This window comes from Alosa alosa, chromosome 11, assembly GCF_017589495.1.
Source record: "Alosa alosa isolate M-15738 ecotype Scorff River chromosome 11, AALO_Geno_1.1, whole genome shotgun sequence".
Lineage (NCBI taxonomy): Eukaryota > Metazoa > Chordata > Actinopteri > Clupeiformes > Clupeidae > Alosa > Alosa alosa.
Window position 1 is genome coordinate 17047684 of NC_063199.1, and position 24407 is coordinate 17072090.

Below are 24407 nucleotides of genomic sequence, written 5' to 3' on the forward strand. Positions count from 1 at the left end.
CCTACAACAGGGCAAACCACAACAACCCCTGGGACAACCCCTGCACCTACTTCAACCACAACAACAGGACTCCCACCGTCACCTACAACCCCTGAGACACCATTTCCACCTACGTCAACCACAACAACAGGACTCCCACCGTCAACTACAACTCCAGTACTAACTCCAGGATCCTCACCTACAACAGGGCAAACCACTACACCTACTTTAATCACAACAACAGGACCTCCACCATCAACATCAACTACACCCCCAGCAACACCAACCACAACAATATGCGTTGACTTCTGTGAATGGACTGAATGGTTTGATGTGGACACGCCCTCTGTGACAGAGGATGATGATGAAACATATGACAATATTAGAGAAAATGGTAACGACATCTGTCAGAAACCAGAGGATATCAGATGTAGGGGCTATAGGCTATGACGATTACAGCTTTGAGGACTTTGTGGAGGACACAGGTCAAGTTGTTCAATGTAATGTTTCATTTGGGTTGCTCTGTGAGAAAAACAAACAAACACGTCCACCAAAAAAATGCTTTGATTATGAGATTCAAGTATATTGCTGCAAACCTTGCATAACAACAACAACTGTAACAACCCCTTCATCACCAACATCTATTTCAACAATGGGATCCCCACCATCAACTGCAACCCCAGTAGTAACTCCAGGATCCTCACCTACAACAGGGGCAAACCACTACAACCCCTGAGACACCCCGTCCACCTACTTCAACCACAACAACAGGACCCCCACCATCACCTACAACCCCTGAGACACCCCGTCCACCTATTTCAACCACAACAACAGGACCCCCACCATCAACTACAACCCCAGTAGTAACTCCAGGATCTTCACCTACAACAGGGAAAACCACAGCTACCCCTGGGACAACCCCTCCACCTTCAACAGGGCAAACCACAACAACCCCTGGGACAACCCCTGCACCTACTTCAACCACAGCAACAGGACCCCCACCGTCACCTACAACCCCTGAGACACCCCGTCCACCTATTTCAACCACAACAACAGGACCCCCACCATCACCTACAACCCCTGAGACACCCCGTCCACCTATTTCAACCACAACAACAGGACCCCCACCATCACCTACAACGCCAGTAGTAACTCCAGGATCCTCACCTACAACAGGGCAAACCACAACAACCCCTGGGACAACCCCTGCACCTACTTCAACCACAACAACAGGACCCCCACCATCACCTACAACCCCTGAGACACCCCGTCCACCTATTTCAACCACAACAACAGGACCCCCACCATCAACTACAACCCCAGTAGTAACTCCAGGATCTTCACCTACAACAGGGAAAACCACAGCTACCCCTGGGACAACCCCTCCACCTTCAACAGGGCAAACCACAACAACCCCTGGGACAACCGCGCTCCACCTAACCACAGCAACAGGACCCCACCGGCCACCTACAACCCCTGAGACCCCCCCGGCCCACCTATTTCAACCACAACAACAGGACCCCCACCATCACATCCCCAGTAGTAACTCCAGGATCTTCACCTACAACAGGGAAAACCACAGCTACCCCTGGGACAACCCCTCCACCTTCAACAGGGCAAACCACAACAACCCCTGGGACAACCCCTCCACCTACTTCAACCACAACAACAGGACCCCCACCATCACCTACAACCCCTGAGACACCCCCTCCACCTACTTCAACCACAACAACAGGACCCCCACCATCACCTACAACCCCAGTAGTAACTCCAGGATCCTCACCTACAACAGGGCAAACCACAACAACCCCTGGGACAACCCCTGCACCTACTTCAACCACAACAACAGGACCCCCACCATCACCTACAACCCCTGAGACACCCCGTCCACCTATTTCAACCACAACAACAGGACCCCCACCATCAACTACAACCCCAGTAGTAACTCCAGGATCTTCACCTACAACAGGGAAAACCACAGCTACCCCTGGGACAACCCCTCCACCTTCAACAGGGCAAACCACAACAACCCCCTGGGACAACCCCTGCACCTACTTCAACCACAACAACAGGACCCCCACCATCACCTACAACCCCTGAGACACCCCGTCCACCTATTTCAACCACAACAACAGGACCCCCACCATCAACTACAACCCCAGTAGTAACTCCAGGATCTTCACCTACAACAGGGAAACCACAGCTACCCCTGGGACAACCCCTCCACCTTCAACTTCAGCCACAACAACCCCTGGGACCCCCTCCACCTACTTCATCAACAGGACCCCCCACCGTCACCTACAACCCCTGGGACAACCCCTCCACCTACTTCAACCACAACAACAGGACCCCCACCATCAACTACAACCCCAGTAGTAACTCCAGGATCTTCACCTACAACAGGGAAAACCACAGCTACCCCTGGGACAACCCCTGCACCTACTTCAACCACAACAACAGGACCCCCACCATCACCTACAACCCCTGAGACACCCCTGTCCACCTATTTCAACCACAACAACAGGACCCCACCATCAACTACAACCCCAGTAGTAACTCCAGGATCTTCACCTACAACAGGGAAAACCACAGCTACCCCTGGGACAACCCCTCCACCTTCAACAGGGCAAACCACAACAACCCCTGGGACAACCCCTCCACCTACTTCGACCACAACAACAGGACCCCCACCGTCACCTACAACCCCTGAGACACCCCTCCACCTATTTCAACCACAACAACAGGACCCCAAATTCTATCACCTGGGACACACCAGTAGTAACTCCAGGATCCTCACCTACAACAGGGCAAACCACAACAACCCCTGGGACAACCCCTGCACCTACTTCAACCACAACAACAGGACTCCCACCATCACCTACAACCCCTGGGACACCCCCGTAACTCCTATTTCAACCACAACAACAGGACCCCCACCATCAACCCCAGTAGTAACTTCGGGATCCTCACCTACAACAGGGAAAAACCACAGCAACCCCCTGGGACAACCCTGCACCTACTTTAACCACAACAACAGGACCCCCACCGTCAACTACAACCCCTCCACCTACTTCAACCACAACAACAAGACCCTCACCATCAACTACAACTCCAGTACTTACTCCAGGATCCTCACCTACAACAGGGCAAATCACTTCAACCCCTGGAACAACGCCTCCACCTACTTCAACCACAACAACAGGACCCCCACCATCAACTACAACCCCAGTAGTAACTCCAGGATCTTCACCTACAACAGGGAAAACCACAGCTACCCCTGGGACAACCCCTGCACCTACTTCAACCACAACAACAGGACCCCCACCATCACCTACAACCCCTGGGACACCCGTCCACCTATTTCAACCACAACAACAGGACCCCCACCATCAACTACCACCCCAGTAGTAACTCCAGGATCTTCACCTACAACAGGGAAAACCACAGCTACCCCTGGGACAACCCCTCCACCTTCAACAGGGCAAACCACAACAACCCCTGGGACAACCCCTGCACCTACTTCAACCACAACAACAGGACCCCCACCATCACCTACAACCCCTGAGACACCCCGTCCACCTATTTCAACCACAACAACAGGACCCCCACCATCACCTACAACCCCAGTAGTAACTCCAGGATCCTCACCTACAACAGGGAAACCACAGCAACCCCTACAACCCCTGCACCCCACTTTTAACCACAACAACAGGACCCCCACCGCCAACCCCCTGGGACAACCCTCCACCTTCAACCACAACAACAGGACCCCCCACCATCACCTACAACCCCTGAGACACCCCGTCCCACCTATTTCAACCACAACAACAGGACCCCCCACCATCAACTACAACCCCAGTAGTAACTCCAGGATCTTCACCTACAACAGGGAAAACCACAGCTACCCCTGGGACAACCCCTCCACCTTCAACAGGGCAAACCACAACCACCCCTGGGACAACCCCTCCACCTACTTCGACCACAGCAACAGGACCCCCACCATCATCTACAACCCCTGAGACACCCCTTCCACCTACTTCAACCACAACAACAGGACTCCCACCGTCACCTACAACCCCAGTAGTAACTCCAGAATCCTCTCCTACAACAGGGAAAACCTCAGCAACCCCTGGGACAACCCCTGCACCTACTTTAACCACAACAACAGGACCCCCACCGTCACCTACAACCCCTGGGACAACCCCTCCACCTACTTCAACCACAACAACAGGACCCCCACCATCATCTACAACCCCTGAGACACCCCGTCCACCTATTTCAACCACAACAACAGGACCCCCACCATCAACTACAGTAGTAACTCCAGGATCCTCACCTCCAACATGGCAAACTACTATAACTACAACTAAAACTCCACCCATTCCAACGACAACAACGGGACGGCCACCATCAACTCCAATAACAATCCCAGAAGCAACAACTCCATGTGTCTGTATAATAAATGGGATCCAGTACAAACCTGGTAAGATGTTAACTACTGTTTTTGTATTACTACTGTCCACAGAAATATTTTATCACTTAACACTTTTGGGTATCGAGGTAATTATCAAAACTGTTGAGTTACTGAAGAGTTTTTACAATCTAATGAAATTGTACAATACAAAGATTTATATCTATTTAGAAGTAATTTTGATCTTCTTAACATAGAGTATATTGTCGATGATGACCTATGGACATGAGTATATGTAGACTTAAATGAAGGTAAATTAAACACTGTATTGTAACCCTTACGGTTAGCTCACTTGTGTGTGGTATTTTGTGGATTAGGACAAGACATATTTTTGATGTGTTTCAAGTGATAACATATATTCTGTTTGGAGAGAACATTACTGAAACTGAAGATTCAAGATTAAATATTATTATACATGTTTAAAGAGAGTACAAATTATGGGTTTTGGCCCTTCTTACAGCAATAAATAATAAACAAGAGTGATATATGTAAGTGCTAAGTGCTCTGTTATGAGCGTTGTGCTGATGTTGTGGCAGCTTTATGTGAGTAATTGATAGTTTGTGTCTGTGTGTGTGTGGGAGATAAGGGTTGTGTATGTTGCCTGCTGGGAAAAATTGTTACTAAGCATGCAAAAAGTGAACAACAATACAATTATTACAGTTTACAATAATACTACACCTGTGCTTCATACTGTTTCTAGGTGATACCATCTATGATAATCATCACATTGGTTCAGGGATCTGCCTCACAATGATTTGCTCCGATATCTGTGAGGTTCAGAACAGCACTGGACCTTGTCAAACCCCTTCCACACCCACACCCACACCCACTGTACCAGATTGCCCTGAGTGGGACAAAGTGGTGAGTAACTTTCTCTACGATTTGTAAAGCGGCATAGATACACACAGCCAGTGATTAGCGTCACTAGACCCCTTTTACTGGGGCACATGCCCCAGCATTGAACTGCTGTCCCCAGAAAATAAGTTAAGGTTTTTAACTAGCTCCTGTTGCCTCTGTGCCACAGTAGAGTTCTGGGTGTAGTGACACCCCTGCTGGTCTCCTCAAGGATTCTTTTAGGAAACAGGGAAAACCACCACGGTTAACTTTACTATCGTCTTATATTTGTGTGTTTGCTAAATCACGTCAAACAGAGTTTCTGTGTATTTAGCCAGCAGCAGCTGTCAATCATGTAAAAAGATGTTAGAGAGTGAGGCGTCACTCTATAGAAAGGTGTTTTGGGATCACTGGACAGAGCTAAACAGTGTCCGCCCAGTGTCTGCCCAAATCCCATTCCTTTTCCCCATTGAGAATTTTATTACAAGCCATGATATTGTAACCATAGATTATAATATAGACTTAAAACTAGCTACAGTATGTGATGATTAAGTGATTGTAAGGCACTGCATTACCCCAAATCCTAAAAGCAGTTTTAATTCCAATGTCTGATCCGGTTGGTGAACTCCTGTTGAGCAAGCACACTTCGCATTTCTCTGAGGAGATGCAGTCTAGTTAACTTTGTTGTGTGATGTCTCATATGGGTAACAGTTATTTTGCCTGTAATTGCTGAATTTAATTAATATTCCATACTCTCTTGTCATTATTCTATTCCTGCCTAAATGCATCTTAGAAGTTACTGTGGTGAAAATATGTTAATCATTAAAAAAAAAATATTGTTATCCATTCATAATCAGTAGTTTATAAGTGAGAAAAGACATGAACTCAGTTTTTCCAGTAATCACTTCAGTAATTATTACATTTAAGAGGGGAAATGAAGGGGCAATGAATAACTTCATTCACTTTCCATGTATGTGACCAAGCGTTCGATTGTAGTAGACAGTAATATTTCCCTCTTTGTTTTTGTTAGCAAAATGAGACATTTTGGATCTGCGACTGCATACTGGCACGCTGCATTGAGGATAATATCATTGAGATTATCCCATATGAGTGCCCACCTCTTCAGAACATCACCTGTGCTAATGGGAAAAATCCAGTGCTGGTTTGGGACGAGAAGTTATGCTGCCAGCAATACGCCTGTGACTGTATGTCCCTTGACTTCATTTCTCATTTAACTAAAACATCTTGACTGAAAGGTTTTAAAACAACCTCAGTTAGTGTGAGTTTAGTTATCCTGCCAAAAATATGTATTGAGACTTCCCATCCCATGTGAATGTCTTATCACAATTACTGAAAAATCTGAACTGAAAAGTTTCACTTAGACGTATATGGGTAAACAGTAGATCTCTGTTAATGTTCAGCCACAAAGATATGCTAACCTCAACAGCTATTTTTGTTTAAGATTAACATGTACATTTATTAATTTCAGATTATTTATTAACACCAGAAATGTTTTTACGCTCCCTATTGTGACTGCTGTTTTAATCGAAACTTCACTTGATTAACTTGTTGAACCATATATTTGAATATTGAACATACAGTATATTTGATACTAAATACAAATACGTTTCCCCAGGTTACTGTGAAGGATGGGGAGATCCTCACTATGTTACATTTGATGGGCTTTCCTACAGCCACCAAGGAAACTGCACATATGTTTTGATGGAGGAAATCCACCCAGTGTTCGACTTCAAAATATACGTTGACAATGTCAAATGTGACCCTACTGAGAACGTTTCCTGTCCACGCTCAATCATAATCTCGCACAAGTCAGATGTTATCACACTTAAAAACAACAACCTAATGGGCCCTGCCAGATTGGAGGTAGGTTGGGATACCTTATTTCGGCAGCATTCATCTGATGGACGGATTGCTGCCAAAGCTGCTGACTCATAGACAGCAAAGGGTTGCATGAAGCAGGCAGCCGCCTTACATTTGTTTTAACGAAATTGTATATGTTTACAGCTAAGATCGTTAATACATATATAGTCCTACATGAGGGTCATTACCACCATGACAAAAATGTCACTACTGTACCAAGTATAAGTGAACCCTTTTGAAATCTTCATGAGGAATAATCAAGGTTTTTGTGTCTCTGCTCATTCCATTTTTACTGGTCAGGCACAGAAAGATGGCACTTCATTGAAGCTCCCTTATGCAAAGAACGGTGTCAGGGTGTCGTCAACTGGTCTCAAATTGATCTATGAGATCCCCAAGTTGCAAGTAGTAGTGACCTTTGGAATAGTGGGCTTCTCAGTTAACCTTCCTTACCAGCGCTTCGGCAATAACACGCAAGGACACTGTGGTGAGACATACTAATTCTCCTCTGTACAAATTAAGGGCTGGTAGCATTCAAATAATTCAAAGTTAGTCATTGGGCCTTAATTGGTTAACAGGTAGCAAGCAAAGTAATGAGCAATGCACAAAGTCCATCACATATTAACTTAAACTACCATGTGGTGTCTGGGAGTATTGCGCTAAGTAACCCACCTAGTGTGCTGCTCATGATCTTGCTCATGGTCAAAACAACATTTGCTTGTTGTTTGTTGCTTTGCTTATTGCCAGTTTTCTGTCAATGAAATTAAGGCGCATTTAGTGTCTATAGAAAGTGACAGGACAATTTTGCCAACATATACTAAAATGTAACATGTTGCCAGACATGACATTCGCTTTAATATGCTGAAATGCTCATATGTAAAAAAGTGTAGACAAATATTGCTAAATGCCTATAATCTGGTGTGTGTGTGTGTATGTGTGCAAATGTGTGCTTCGCTCTTTCAGGAACTTGCAACAACAACCCACATGATGACTGCAGGCTGCCTGACGGTCGGCTCGTTGAGAACTGTGCTATAATGGCTGACTTCTGGCCCGCCAAAGACGTGTACAGACCAGACTGCCCCGTGCCCAGTGTGGTGCCCACTGGAACACCAATCCCATTGCCAACACTCAGACCTTGTCACGAACACTCCGCGTGTGATCTCATCAAGAGCAAGTAAGTCAGAGACAACAGGAGCTTTTTGCCCAACATCCCCTTATGTTAAGTAGTGGTCCAGGGTAGACCAGAGAATATCAACTTAATACAGTTACTGTACGATTTCAGTGGTTGTGTTAATATATATATATATATATATATATATGTCTATTCTGTTTTTCGCATATCTCTCAAACTATTTGCGTGACCAACTCTATATACCTGATAAGTGTTTTTCTAGGGGCACAAATGAGTGGTGTCAAGTGTAATGTTGTTTGGATGACAGACGCAAGAGATCTAGTTAAATATTCGGCTCTTGAGGCTCTTACCATTCTCCTCTCCCTCTCCCTTCCCCTACAGTTGGCGTCAGATAAGTAGATGTAAGATGTTGGGATGTAAAATACACAAGATAACGTTAAAAGACATCATGTCTGATCTCAACAACATGCAGATCAAGAGTGTCAAATAGAGACCATTTCAACAGCACTCTGAATTTAAGAACGTCTCGGTGTGTCATACTCTTGAAGAGCATTCAGAAATCTACTTTGGGCACTTAAGCTAAAGAAACAGAGTGTCAGAGCATGACGTCATGTATGGTAGAGACTGTTTTGGGAAAGACACTTGCAAATTACTAACAATGTAAATCCGGTTTCTAGGCCAAGTATACTTGCGTATACAAGGAATTTGGTCTCTGCATTTATCCCATCCGTGAATTAGTGAACACACAGAGCACACAGTGAACACACAGTGAGGTGACACACACACTAACCCGGAACAGTGAGCTGCCTTGCTACAGCGGTGCCTGGGGAGCAGTGAGGGGTTAGGTGCCTTGCTCAAGGGCACTTCAGTGAACCACTTGGCCCTAACCAGTAGGCCAAGACTGCCTATAATCAATCAGAAACTTTATAAAAAAGCAATAATTATTAAGTTAAGTTCTGCTTATCATCAACATTATTAAATGCGTGGTTGGAATGATGGTTTTTTCAACTACAGAGCATCATGCCATTTTTATAGTACCCGTGGGAATGTAATTGGTCTACAGGTGTTCTACAGAAAAGGGCATGATTTGTACAGACACTGCACTAGTTCGTTAAAAATGTGTTAATTAAGAGACTCTTATCAAAAGCTACACACCAAACCAGTATACCATTTCTTTCTTCCATTTGCCCGGTATAGATATTCAAATGTATTCATGGAAAAGATTCTTTCTCCAAAGAACCTCAGAGCACAATTTTTATTCTGGAGTTACTTCTTGGTTATGTAATCAGGTAGCCTACCAGCATTGCATGTCCTGAGGTCATGTCTGAGGCTTTTTGTATTGTTGTTGTTTCCTGCAGTTTGTTTGCCGAGTGTCACCCCCACATCTCTCCCGACCGCTTCTTCGATGGCTGTGTGTTTGACAGCTGTCACATGTCTAATCTGGTTGTGGAGTGCACCAGCCTGCATATCTATGCTGATGCCTGTGCCCAGATTGGCGTGTGCGTTAACTGGCGGAACCACACCACCTTGTGTGGTAGGCTGCAGTCTCTACTCCCAACAACACTGCTAATATATCTCACATTATACAGACTACTACTCTTGTTGAGATGCTTCTTTTTATATTAAATGGTTTGGGTAAATAGTTCTAAAATATTACATGAACTGCATTTGTGTCACATTTTTCTTACACATACACGCTTTACATATTTATATATCACTGTTTCATTTATATATCACCCATTCACACACACATGGCAAAAATAACACTAATTCCATTTAACACTACACATAATAATGACTTTATATAAAGAATAACGTCTTTGCTGGATTCATTGTCATCACTGAAAAATATCTAACTGGATCATATTACACTGGACCATTCAAGTAAATGTTCTTACTGTTACCTGTGTAGCCAGCGACTGCCCAGCTGACAAGATCTACAACCCTTGTGGTTCTGTAGAACAGCCAACATGTTATAGCGAGTAAGTGCTATCCCCTGTGCTAACATTCTCTCTCGTAAAACGTGCCATAAAGCTTCTTTCCACTTTTCTCTCTACTATTCATAACACAAATTGGTTTTCCATCCAACTCACTTCAAGACATTTGAAAGTTTGTCTTTCCACTTTTACATACCCTACTATAATATGTTTAAGCATCAATACATGTGGATGTGTTTGAATTACACAGCCCAAGTGAACCACGCATGAACACAGTAACAGAAGGTTGCTTCTGTCCTGAGGGCACCAAACTCTTCAGCAAAGATTCCACTGTCTGTGTGGACAAATGTGGTGGGTATATTATATTATTATTTTATTATCATATCATATCAAAATTATATTATAATTCTTTAAGTTGATTAATTGCTGAGCCACGTGTTTGGTTTATATAGGATGTTTGGATGCTGATGGCGTTGCGCGAGAGGTGAGTGTGACTCATTCAATTTCATTTAATTTATTATACAGGAAAGGATTACAATCCTTAAGTAACAATGTGGTTATAGTTTAAACAGGCCTGACTCAGTTAAAAAAAAAAGGTTTACAGTAGGTTCCTGTTCCGCAGCACATAAAGGACAATATGACATCACACTACATACACAGGGCATATCAACAAAGCAAACAGGACAAGATATAGTTTGAGGACATCAAACAGGAAAATAGACAACACTGTATAAACAATACAGAGACTATCTATACAGAGACTATGCTGTCTGTTAGTTGTGGTAAAATGGCCGGTATATAATTTTACCTCATGCTTTTGACTTCACCATTAAGTAACAATTAACATTAATATTAACAGAGAGTGTGTGTGTGTGTGTGTGTGTGTGTGACAGTTAAACGAGAGGTTTGAGTACAAGTGTCAGGACTGTGTGTGTGAGGAGGGCACCCGGGCCATCACATGTAAGGTCAAGCAGTGCCCGCCACCCAGCGCCATCCTCTGCACACAGCCAGGCTTTGCCCTGGTCAACTCAACTGACCCCGCCAACCCCTGCTGCCAACAGCTGTCCTGCCGTAAGTGTCTCCCCTCTTCATGCGACAAGCGGAGTTCCCCAATGAGATCCTTGAAAAAGTTTGTAAATTTGAGAAAAGGCCTTGAAAGTCCTCGGAAATCAACATTTATAGATACCGATTATTGATAGTGCTTGAATTGATATATTTTGGGTCAGAAAAGGCAAAAGAGCAACAACAACCACACTGTGATGTTTCTATACATTGCCGTTTATCGGAGTACCTGGTTCCATTTCCTGAAAGGACACTTTTTGCTATCTGCGTTTTCTGTTTGTCCAGGATGCAACAGCTCTCTGTGTCCCACCCCTAATAAAAAGTGTGCAGTGGGCTACGAGCCAGTGCTAACGTTAACAGAGGGAAGATGCTGCCAGGACATTACCTGTGGTATACACATAAAACCCCTATTCTCCATCTCACTCTCATCCATAGACGTATAGCTCTTTACACTTACTGTGCATGTAACTGTGCTTGTTTGTACTGTTCCTAGATCCCAAGAAAGTCTGCGTACATAAAGGGGCGGAATATAAGGTAATTTCACCAAGCCCATCACACTCTTTGTGTATGTAAGTTATTTAATTACTGTCCATTTAGGATTTCAAAAAGGTAAAAAAAAAGTAATAATTTAATTTGCAGCCTATGTAGAGCAATTTAAGCTGACTGTCAACAGTGTCTTACAAAAACCTACAACTGCCACACATACAAGCTTGCTTACATGCTAACTGGTGTCTTTTGGTGATATAGTTGACAATGCTGTTCGAAGCTTTTTTGTGGGGTGTTCCAGTCTATAATACAGACCTATAGTGCATATCCTGAATGGCTAGTGGGAATAGATTGTGTTTATCTTTCCTTCACATAACCGTATACCATCAAAATAACAAAAGTGGCACATTATTGCGTTACAGTGACTCTAAGAGGTAAGGTGCAAAGCATTAACTTCATCTTGAAATGAGTTTATACAAAGGAGGCTGCTGGTTAATGAATTAGCGAAGTAAAGTGCTGCATTTGTTAATGTAAACAATTCCTTGATGTAACATTTGTCTGGTGTTTTTCTTGATCTCCAGCCTGGAGACAGCGTGCCGGTGATAGCCTGTCAAGAATGCAAATGTACTACACGAAAAGATCCCCGTACATCTCTTTTACAAGTCGACTGCAAGATGGTTGAGTGTAAAACAGACTGCGAACCTGTGAGAACCCTTATCACATATGTCATTAATACTATTGTTTCATTTAACTTGTGTATGTTTATCATTACAAGTGAGTTATAGTCATATATTTTTGCATACACAAAATTAAAGTCATACATACACAATATTGTATGGTATTTACTCTTTATGTCTGTCTCTAACTGTCTCTCATGCTCTTGTTTTCTCTCTCTCATTCTTCTGTTTTCTCACCATCTTACTCTCCCTCTGATAGGGCTATAACTATCATCTTGACTATTACGACTATGAGGCATGTTGTGGGGAGTGCATCCAGACTCACTGCTCTTTTAACGTCAGTGGAACTGCACATCTGCTGGAGGTAGGGTAATGCAGGTTTCTTTTCTTTTCAGATATACACAGAAAAAATGTGTTACATTTGTTGTGTTATTGGTAGGGGATGTTCCACAGCGGCTGATCAACAACCAAGCCTATGTAACATTACACAACATGACACAGGACACAACAACAATTAGCTCAAAGCAGTCACAAATGTGCCACATGTTTTTTACCCAGGATCTGTAAAGGTCTTCCTTCATGGTACAACATGCCTCAATGCTCAACCAAAGAACCAAAACAGCAAAAAATAACATCACCAACAAAGCAACCTTTGTGAGAAGGCTTATACTCCATTGATGTGGGTTCTAAGCAAAGCCAGTGTGAGAGAGACCTGAGAACACACACAAGTAGGCTCCAGCTACAAACTGAAATATGCATGTGGCCCTATCACCAAGCTCAGCTCTAGCTGTTTGTCTCCTGAACGCCATCCACACTACACCAAGACCTACTATATCATTAGACTAGAGTAAAATGGATACTCTAGTTCCTTGTAATGGTTTACTTCTCTATCAAACATAATAGAAGAAGTCCATTATCATTATTACAGTACAGTAACAGGTCTTGTTTGATATTCAATCATTCCATAACTGTTGAATAAGTTAAAAGCACTAGATGTGTGTGTGTTTGCTAATAAGAGCACGCACTGAATGGTATCTGTAGCAAGTCAGTAGTTTTAAATGAAATGTTTAGATGCGGGAACATTCTCACACACACACATACACACTGTGGCCAGTATGTGTAATTCAGTCCCCTTTTCTACATCTGAACTGTGAGCGCTGGACTAACAATATCCTACCTGTACCTTTACTGTAGCGTGGTTGTTGTAAGTTGCTTTGGATAAAAGCATCAGCTAAATGACTAATTGTAAATGTGTGCGTTTTTAGCCTGGCAGCACCTGGTCATCTCCTGACAACAAATGTGTGACCTACAGCTGCACTGATGCGGGAGGCAAATTTATAGTCACCAAGTCAGACATCCAGTGTCCCCCATTCAAGGAGAGCAACTGCCAGCCAGTGAGTATTTAACACTGTATGACAGGCCTGACTTACTGGGGCCAAACAGTAAAGACACACACACACACACACACATGCACACACAATTTAGTTTCCACTGTATAAAACCTAAAATATTTATGCTGATTTTAAAGGTAAGCACATATTTTGTACGCTTGTAGATTGCCATGTATCTTACTACATCATACAATGTTTTTCTTCCTTTCTTTCTTAGGGAACCATTCAGACTCTCTCTAATGGTTGCTGCCAAGTTTGTAAGTATGCCAGACCAAAAAAAAAAAATTAAATTAAAAAATGACAACTACTGGGAGTGAGTTCCCTCTGTACGTGCATAGTCTGTGTAAATGACAAACTGTGCCGGATGAGTGCTGTGTGCCCAATGCAAATAGCTCGTCTGTAAACACACACTGTGTACCCACAGGCGAGCCTAAAAACACCGGCTGCCAGGTGGAGACAGTGTTGAGGACAATCACCTACCAAGGCTGCCAGTCTCAGGATGAAGTGGAGATGTCCTACTGTGAGGGGTCCTGCAACGCTTTCAGCAAGTGAGTTTTACATATGTGGGTGGAAAGACCACTTGAATGTGCATGTGTAAAGTCAGTCTTCCACTTCCTCCTCTCAAAGATGTCAGATGCAAACACCTTTTATGACTATGTCCAAACAGTCTTCAACCTCTTCCTCTAAAAGAGGTCACATACAGTTAGAGGTAGTGCTGGCGGTATACGGGTCTATCTGATGCACAGTCTGAATTTCCGCACTGGTGTGGAATTTCCACATACCGGCATACCTTTTAAGATATAGCTTAACGTTAGGTTGGTAACGTGTGCCTACATGGCCGTGCAGTAAATCTGCTGCTCGAACATTAGCCTACTGACATCAATAAAATAAAACACTACACAAATGCAAAAACGGATAATCGTGTGAGTCGGGAGAATATCCAGTTGGTCAGTAACATTTTACGGTCAGGCTTGCGAGAGTTTAAAAGCAGGCATGATGTTGCTGTTTGTAAATGTATTGCTGTGCGATCACAGCCCCTCACTCTCTCTCCCAGCAGCCCTTCCTCACAGCTCTAGTAACAGGTGATGAACGGTCATGCAGCAGGTCCGCATAAGAGTGGACACAACACAGACCCTTAATCAGGGTGACCAGACGTCCCGAAATCCTAACACTTGTCCCGAGAGCCCAAGAGTCTCGAGTAGTTATTGTCTGATTGAACATTTAAAAACTGTTTGTGGTAGTTGAGTCGCTGCTCATTGACTACAGCAGTCCCTATATGTATTAAAGTTACATAATTATATTATGTATTTATATTAAAGAATAATAATAATTGTGTAGCCCAGGGTAGCCCTACAACCAGGACGATTGAAACGGGTGACGAATGAAACGTTCCAGTTTTCTCCGAGTGCAATGATTATAAACAGATAGCCTTTGGACAAAACATAGAGCATGTTAACCTCCATGATATATCAGCAAAATATCTTCCTGTTATGTCCCTTTATCACAGAGTTACAGGCAATTAAGATTTTTGATGGTGAAAATTCTTCATTAGCAGTTACATTTTTTTGACTTAAAGTGTGTTTTTAATTTAAAGGTTCGACTTCATGCTTATTCAGTAGACCATTTAGTGATGTCCACAATCCCAGCCTTTCATATTGCATGCTTGTTTGCAAGGGATGCAAAACAGGCTATATATGTCTATGGCGGGACGAATGGAACAGCTGTTTCAATCGTCCCGACCTGGCAGTAAACCCATGTATTCTAAGTAAATGCACATATTTATACTGTATTGCATGCAAGTGAAAAATGGAAAAGCAGTTTTAGAAAGATAATATATTTGAAATTATTAGTTAGGGGGTTGAGTTTTGCCATGTTAAGCTTTCAAAAGAACAAATGTCTTCATCAGGACATCAGTAAGCACAGAGGCAGGCACACACCACACAGTGTGTAGTAGGCCTAAAGTAATATTATCAGTAATATCTGTGTAATGTGTGTCGACTGTAGGATGAAATACAAACCTAAAGAGGGCTAGTCATGCTAAATTAACAATACCGTGATATACCGTGAAACCGTCAAAATCTTAAAAAAATACCGTGATACTCATTTTTGGTCATACCGCCAAGCACTAAGTAGTACACTAGTTAGAGGCGAGCTAATGGGAGATCCTATTGAAGATGTAGTACATCTCTAAACACATACATATATTACTAAACACATGCATGCAGATGTCCCACTGCCCCTGCATCAAAAAAATGCCCCCCCACCCCCCTTCCCAACAACCACCACCACCACTCATCAGCGTGTAAAGGTACTGTAAAGGTGACTGATATTTAGCAGATGCATTTATCCAAAATGTCACTTGCAACTGTGGGTTCAGGAATCGAACCCAGGCTGACTGCTTATCAGACGGTGATGCTAACAGTGCGTCCTCATGCCCACCACTGTCACAAGTGTGTGTGTGTGTGTGTGTGTGTGTGTGTTGGTCCGGATCAGGAGTTCACTGCATTCCGTTCTCTCCCTCCTCTTTCCTGCTCCACAGGTACTCTGAGCTGGAGGCCTCGATGAAGCACACCTGCACGTGTTGCCGCGAGTCCAAGACAAGCAACCGTACTGTGACCCTCACCTGCCTGGATGGCAGCAAGGTGCCCTACACCTATACGCACGTGGAACAGTGTGAGTGCAGCAACAAGCTGTGTGACGAGGGCAACACTTGGGCAGCCCGCACCCGCGGCACTGGGAGAACCACAGCGCGACGGAGGATCAGCACCGGAGTAGAAAGCCCCATAGTCAAGAGAAGCGTTTTGGACAGAGGGGGCTAGAGAGAGAGAGAGAGAGATACGTGTGCACAATCCTGACCTTGTTCCGGCATGGCAATAATCTCTGTTGATGTTTTGTCAACCATATCACACCCAGTTCCTGACTCATCTTAGACAGGAACTGAAATTTTCTTGTCTCTTGAAAGGGCTTTGCTAGTTTATCTTATGTACTGATATATGTCTAAATGTCTTAGTAATATGCTTATGTTCTGCTTATTAATTAAACTGCAATTTAAAAATATATATTTCTGTGTGTGTGTATTTTTTGTTTGTTGTTGTATTCTATTTTCTTAAAAGTTGAAACTGAAGTGGACAAATTTCAATGAACAGGCCTTTCAAATTAACAGAATGTACATGCTGTAGAGTGAGATTCTATGATGCATGTTATTAGATGTGAGGGTGTGGATTTTGGGAGCATCCCTGGCAGGCATTGTGGTTTTGAAAGACAGTATGATAATCCCATGCCTACAAAAAAGGACCTAGTTTAATATTACTTTTTGCCCATCGGTTCATTAAAATCAGGACATTTTCATAACACACAACTTTTTGAATGAAAAAAGATGGTTCCCCCTCAGTGTCCTTTTAAACTTCCCTGTTCATGTCAATTTGATTCCACTCAAAGTTTATTTACCTAGCACCATGACAAATGTCCCAAGGCGCTTTGCAGAGCCTGCCTCTTGAGTAATGAGTGACGCGAAGATGCCAGATCCCATCTCTAACTACACCCTCAGTTTAAACAGCCAAAGCAAACTGTGGCTGTCTTTAAGAGTCCCATGGAGGCCCTCTCAGCCTCATCTTACCACATGTCTCCTGACACCGTGGGCACGGGAAATATGGCGCTCTCCTGGGTGCTACAACTGACTGTGGCCTTGGCATTCCTGGCACAGCCATCTGCATCTATATCAGGTTTTATATTTTTTTTATTGATTTGTCATCAATAAAATGTGTAGATTTTTATTTCGTATTGATTGATTGATTTATTAATCAAATGTATGACAGTTAGATATCAGTGTAGTCACAGTTTGGAGCTTGAATCTAATAAGGGTATCACATATTTTGGATTCTTGTAATACTATGATCTGCATGAAATTTACAATATGATCATGGTAAAATGTTACTTGACAAAATACCAAAATATTATATAATATAATATATCAGACCTGTGTAAACTTTTGTGCCCACTAGCTATACTAGGTATACCCACATACCATTTTAGTGCTTTGAAAATTACTGAAAATCGTAACCTTCCCTTTGTTTTACCCTTAATATATTCATGCTCATTGTATGTGGAGAACTCAAATATTGGCGTAACATTAATACAATAGTGTATACATAGAAGTTTTTAATAAAGTTTTTTTTTAATTGAAAATTGAATTTAAAGAAAACAATAAAGATAGATACCAAATGGATACGAAAACAAGTGTACAGAAGGGCCAGATGTACACTTTTGCGCCCACTTCAGGCATATTTGTTTCGCAATGTGTGCATAAAAAATCGCAAAGTATGTATAAACAGGCTGCACTGAACTAAAATCGCAGACTACCTGTCGAGAGCTGAGAATGTGAAATTGCACTTTTCGGTTTCATGCAAGTATAGGAGGGTCAGGGGAAAGTGGGAGTTTTGTGCAAAAAGGTGGGAGGAGAAGCATAAAATGCAGCTAAGTATTCCCCTGTATGTACGGAAACTGTGTGTGAAAGCGCACGTCTATTTTTCGCCGAAATGATTTCCGCCAAAAGCAGGTGTTAAGTTAAGGTTGGGGCAGCCGTGGCCTACTGGTTAGCGCTTTGGACTTGTAACCGGAGGGTTGCCGGTTTGAAATGCTCACTGCGTCGAGATTAGTGTGTGCTTCACCTCACTGCTGAGTGTGTTTCACTAATTCACGGATTGGGATAAATGCAGAGACCAAATTTCCCTTACGGGATCAAAAGAGTATATATATACTTACTAATACTTAATCCAAATTGTGATTAAATGTGTCAATAAGACAAACTTTCAAAGACAACAGAATCACTATTTAGAGCACCAGTTTTGAATCTTTGTACTATATCAAAAGCAACCCATCTTTCGTTTGCCGTTCGAATGTCACCTAAAGGAAATGTTGCTGCTGGTGCAGTTGGCGTCTTTAGGGGAAAGTCCGTAGGAGTCGATTGCCGAGTGTGGATTAACACGCTCCGGAAATGTTGCTGCTGCTGCAGTTGGCGTCTTTAGGGGAAAGTCCGTAGGAGTCGATTGCCGAGTGTGGATTAACACGCTCTGGAAATTCACAATTTCATTTCGACATAGTCCAGTATTTCTTTCAAATTGAAATGAAGTTGTATGGACCGGACTATTTTTTTTTTTTTTAAACGGCGACGAAATTGTGAATTTCCAGAGCTGCAGTTACTCTACACTCGCCAATCGACTCCTACGGACTTTCCCTTAAAAACGCCAGCTGCAGCAGCAGCAACATTTCCGAAAGGTACTGGCTTGATGAAATTCATTCTGGACTCTCTGTCCGACCATATAAAGACCTCGGGATACTTTTTTTGGCTTTTTAGGGACCCTCTACTCACTACCAATGCAAGTGTAATGTTGTTTGGAACTGTAGAAGAGGTATAAAATAGCGCTTTGTAGCGGCAAATGGACTTGCCCTGGTCACTTCCAGGCTAACGAAGTTTTGACTAAAACGGTAAAATCAACTTTCAAAACACATCCGAATGACATGATTTTGATGTCAACTCAACGTATGTACTCCCAATCATCCGTAAATTGATCTAAAGTGAATTTTACTCCGGATAATTCCTTTAACATTCGCAAATTGCGGTAGGGGGCGGAGACTCTCCGGAGAAAGTCGCTGATTACCCGATGAACTGCTGGTTTGATAAATACTGTACCACGTTAACTGAAGTGTCACAGCGTGTGGTTTCTGCGGGTTGGCCATGGCGCTGATAACCCTACGTTTGCAAATGTACGTAGGCCTACATCTGACCGTCAGTGTTGTTCTTTTTTAATTATTTTTCAAATCTAGAGCTTTATAGAAAATCAAAAAGCATGTCATCTTTTAATGATTCAGCCATACCGAGAACATATTTCATCATAGGCTACACCATTTAGACTGGCTATGAATAATACTTTTCATAATATTAATACCCAAATATTGCTTCCCAGATAATGTTTTTCATGCTTTATAGCTAAAGTGATATCAAGAGTTGAATAATATGAAGACAAAGTATTAAGTATAAAGTACAGCCCTTGGTTTTGGGAGTCCATTCCTGTTATAGACAAGGTTTGAACAAAACCTGAGATGGTGCAGCAACATCCTTAGTGCCCAATGTGTTCCTCAGCCAAATTGAATGAAATAAAAAAAATGGCATGGATGAAATTAGGATGAATAACATTATTAAAATGGCATCTTAAAGGTACATTTAAAGTACACTGTCTGCTTTAACACACAGGCGTGAGTCCTGCTCACAATGGCGAAGTGTGCAGCACGTGGGGTAATTTCCACTTCAAGACCTTTGATGGAGATTTCTTCCAGCTGCCATTCATCTGTAATTACAAGCTATTGTATCTATGTGAGGACCCCAGCAACCTCAACATCCAGTTCAGGAGGGTCTTGCAGAATGGCGAACCCACAATCACAGCTCTCTCCATGACGCTGCAGGGAGACGTTATACAATTCTCCCCTGACTCAGTCTTCATAGATAAAGAGAAGTGAGTAGCCTTCATATGTATGATATATGATATATAATGTGATAAATTACACATGACATGATATTAATGGAGTGAGAAGTCCACACATAGTAGATTGATATGAAATTATATATATATATATACATATTATACTGGTGGTGCTTGCTATCAATATGAGGTGACATTTCTGTGATGTGTTACTGTGTCAACATGGTCCTCATGAACATCAACATGGTAATCTGATCTAAGAGTGCCAAGGGAGTGTGTTTAATTGCTAAGGGCATAGCTACATCATATACAATGTGAAACATTTTTCATTTTTCCTCTTTCATAATCTCAGCATTTTAAAATGCACCCAATATTTCTTCATAGGGTCAATCTACCTTTCTCTGCCTATGGACTCCGTATTGAAAAGACAGAGTCCTACCTGAAAGTCACAGCCAAATTTGGAGTGGTTCTCACCTGGAAGAAAGATGACTCTCTCTCGGTAAGTAATTGCATTTTGTTGTCTTTGTACTTGTACTCTGCACAATGACAATAAAGTTGAATCTAATCTAATTTAATCTAAGATTTCAAGAAAGAAAAAAACACTTGGACACTTGCCTGATGGAAAATGCATCCAAATGTAGCTGAGAGTGGCAGTAATAGTATTGAAGTGTCATGTTTACCAGTGGTAGAATGCCATGAACAATAGATTTTCACTTACTTTTCTCAAGACAAACTACTATTGTGGCACATTTGAAGGGATACAATGGCCTTTTGGCCTCCACCGTCAACTTCAAGGCAGCGCTGCTTTGAAGGTGCTAGGGTTAGGATTAGGGTCCGGCTTAGGCAAGGCAGCGCTGCTTTGAAGGTGCTAGGGTTAGGATTAGGGTCCAGGTTAGGCAAGGCAGCACTGCCTTGAAGTTCTGTCTCTGTTTAAGAGTCATTGGGGTGCTAAAACGTAAGCCAGATGGTAATAACATGAATTCTCCATACAGACGGTGAGTGGTGTCCTTGCAAATAGACATGGCTTTTTTAAAAATCTGTTTGTTAAAATTGTCAGTAAGGCTACTGAACTTCATACCCACTATCTTGCTGGCCACATTCACAATTTTTGAAAGCGCATTTGTATCCTTGGTAGCAAGGTTGCCATACTAGCAGATGATAGAAAATGTCAGGACAGACTCAATAAAAGTTTTAGAACAAGAACAATATTAATGTTTTGTCCACCTGAAATTTGGTAGGTTTTGGTAGGTCAGGGTGCCCAAATATTTGTAACGTGGCACCATGTCTATGTCCTACCCTTGATAGCACTACTACAGGGTGCATTGGGAAGACGTCTAAAATCAATGGACATATCTCAGTCTTTGTAATGTTTAGATGAAGGAAGGCATTCTCACACCAGGCAACAAAATCATAAATCACTGGACCATGGTCATTTTCATGTGCACTGAGATGGCTGACAATAACCCTAGTCATCTGCAAACTTGATAATGTGCCTATTGTCATGATGGCTGCTACAGTCGATGGTGTATAGGATGTAGGATGTAACAGAGGAGACAGGACACATCCCTGTGGGGATCCAGTGGATGATGTTAACTCCCTGGAAAGCTCACTGTTCACAGTCACCCTCTGACGTCTCTGAGTGAGAAAATCCAGTATTCAGCCTACCAAGCTCAGATCAAGGTTAAAATGACTGAGTAGTTCCTCAACTAGCAGATGAGGTTGTATAGTGTTGAAGGCAGATGAGAAATCAACAAAGATGATTCCCACTCCCCTCTAAATGCTTATATAAGAGGTTGAGTAGGGTGATAGTGGCATATTGTACCCCCCTCTTGGTTCTGTAGGCAAACTGAAATGGATCTAAAAGGAGTTCTGTCTTGGCTAGAAGCTCTACTTTTATACGTTTTTCTAAGGATTTCATGACCAAGGAGGTCAGGGCAACAGGCACCACTGGACTCCTTTCCACTTTCCCAGTCAGCCTTCCCTGGGTAAATTTATGGGAGTTGAAAGAGTGCAGTGCACAATACAAGCACATATCAAAAGTGAACAGAACATAGCTTCAGAGGAGTCAGCATGCTCTGAGAACCTTTCCTGTAGCCTGGGTGAACCCAGACGAACCTGTTAGCAAACTTGAGTTTGCTCTGTAGGTCCGTCTGGAAAGGATCCCAATGATGCCTGATTCAGAATCACCAAAAAACCCAGGATCTTACCACAATCGCTTATCCAGCATGGGACGAGCTTTGTTGACAGATAGAGCAGTGCATTCAACACATCCAATGGCTGCGCTGATGGCGACAGGGTTAAAAGAATATGTATTTTCCTTGAAATTTACTGAACAACTGCATTTAAACTGGTACACTATGCAATATTTTCAACTTTACGAAGGCAATTGGATGGTAAAGGAACTTGTAATAGGCGAATCGTTCACCTAGCATAGCTATACAGCATAGACGTAGCGAGTCCTTACCGAGAAAACCAGCCATGCAACTTCCAAAAGCAGTGCCCCAAATCTTGTGTGAATCGTAAAACATTACATTGTTAGTAGATATAGCTCTTTGGAGATTTTGCCCGTTGTTAATCCTTCACTTTCATAACAAAAGCATTTGCAATGTGTACAGGGGGGATACGTTGCGAGAAGTTTGCTATTTACAATAGCAGAGTAACATATAAATACATTGCGACTTTAAAGGGAGCTCGACAGTCACCAAACAGTGAGGTAGGCTATGTTTGTTAAAGGTATGGCTTTATTACATGTGAGTCTTTTTTAAATAAATGATCCTTATTAAAGGGAAACTTGGCAAAATTAGCTATATTTTCCCCTCTGCTGAAGATGTGAAGTTGTGCATAATGTTATATCCAACTGTGGAAAAAGGCAACCGACTTTATGGTTCAGCCAATCAGGACGCAGGGCGGGAGTTTCATAGATGTGACATAGTGGAGAAGCGACCGTGAGACTGTTATCAGCGTCACAGGTTGGCTTCGATGTGAGTGGTTGAAGTAGCACGTCAATAGATGATGGACAAGTGGCTTATTCAATCATATGCAAGCATTTTTTGATTAGGCCCAGCCTTCTGAAACACCATTCCAATGGATCGGTTCCAGATGGATGAGTGGAGCTAGGCGGAGCGAAATTCATCTGGCGAGGGTCAGGTTAAAGGAACACGCCACCCAATGTCAGTAGTAATTATGTTCTTACCTTAACTTTCACGAGTTGAGTCACGTGCACTCAAACGCTCTGCTGCGCGGCTGGACTGTGTTAGCATGTTGCTATGCTAGCGGGCTTTGCCGTAACTAGCCGTAGAAGTAATCAAAAACATCCACGTTTTCCTGACTTAAATACAGTTGCACGAGTAGTTGATAGAAATGTCTATGGCCACACAACATGAAACGTGGCGATTTTCCAAGCGAATAAACAGGAGAACTACATTGCTACTTGTAAAGCAATTTACAAAAGATTCACTGAACAAAAATGCTGATGTGGTACATGAAAATTTAGCTAAAAATGTGGAGAATGCAATGCATAGGCATAGGCTACAACATAGCCAATGTATGACTTTAGCCTTTTTTTAATATATTTGCTGCATTGGATCAGTCTTTCTAGAACAGGCAAGGGCTTTCTAGCCTCACGTCAGCAGCGCTGCATCACCCATATAGCCTGCATTAAAACAACCAGCGGATGGTGGGCGAGTACGGTTTTGAAAATTGGTCAAAAAACTTTGGTGCTGATGGATGATAAGTTTTGCTATGCAGTTATGGTTGAAATAATAGCCCATCAGCGCATCTCTAGTGTGTGTGCCTCTCTCTCGCTCAGAGGGGAGGGAGAGGCTGAAGGTCGATTCAGCATGGATTCTAAGGCCTAGTCCACACGTACCAAACCGATCTTTTTTTCCTCCGTCTTCCCTGGAACCGTATCAAGAATATTTGCGTCCAAACGGATCCATCTCAACACGACTCAACACGTTACTTCATACCCCAGGCCTATAGGTGGCACTGTGTCTTTACAGAAATTCACCAAAACTTGGCGCTTTAAAACAGACAGAATAGGCTACGGCGAAATGGCTAGTGCAAGGAAACCAGAATTGTTTGT

The 24407-nt window shown here is 42.8% G+C and overlaps 2 protein-coding genes across 2 annotated transcripts in view; both read left to right on the top strand.

Annotated features, from left to right (window-relative positions):
- The window catches only part of LOC125303487 (mucin-2-like), a 40168-nt gene extending 23262 nt beyond the window's left edge, over window positions 1-16906 (top strand). Inside the window, 25 exon segments of the mRNA XM_048257257.1 lie at window positions 710-1441; window positions 1497-2052; window positions 2172-2688; window positions 2691-2720; window positions 2723-2879; window positions 3017-3840; window positions 3914-4462; window positions 5151-5311; window positions 6315-6489; window positions 6921-7168; window positions 7466-7649; window positions 8126-8336; window positions 9653-9828; window positions 10207-10276; window positions 10482-10582; window positions 10684-10715; window positions 11125-11302; window positions 11579-11683; window positions 11787-11827; window positions 12361-12483; window positions 12716-12820; window positions 13722-13850; window positions 14065-14104; window positions 14272-14395; window positions 16387-16906. Coding sequence (XP_048113214.1) covers window positions 710-1441; window positions 1497-2052; window positions 2172-2688; window positions 2691-2720; window positions 2723-2879; window positions 3017-3840; window positions 3914-4462; window positions 5151-5311; window positions 6315-6489; window positions 6921-7168; window positions 7466-7649; window positions 8126-8336; window positions 9653-9828; window positions 10207-10276; window positions 10482-10582; window positions 10684-10715; window positions 11125-11302; window positions 11579-11683; window positions 11787-11827; window positions 12361-12483; window positions 12716-12820; window positions 13722-13850; window positions 14065-14104; window positions 14272-14395; window positions 16387-16666 — 5848 coding nt within the window. The 3' untranslated portion in view covers window positions 16667-16906.
- A 530-nt stretch (window positions 16907-17436) lies between these two features.
- The window catches only part of LOC125303488 (mucin-5AC-like), a 34744-nt gene continuing 27773 nt past the window's right edge, over window positions 17437-24407 (top strand). Inside the window, exons 1-3 of the mRNA XM_048257258.1 lie at window positions 17437-17569; window positions 20098-20356; window positions 20708-20822. Coding sequence (XP_048113215.1) covers window positions 17437-17569; window positions 20098-20356; window positions 20708-20822 — 507 coding nt within the window. The remainder of the gene's footprint in view (window positions 17570-20097; window positions 20357-20707; window positions 20823-24407) is intronic.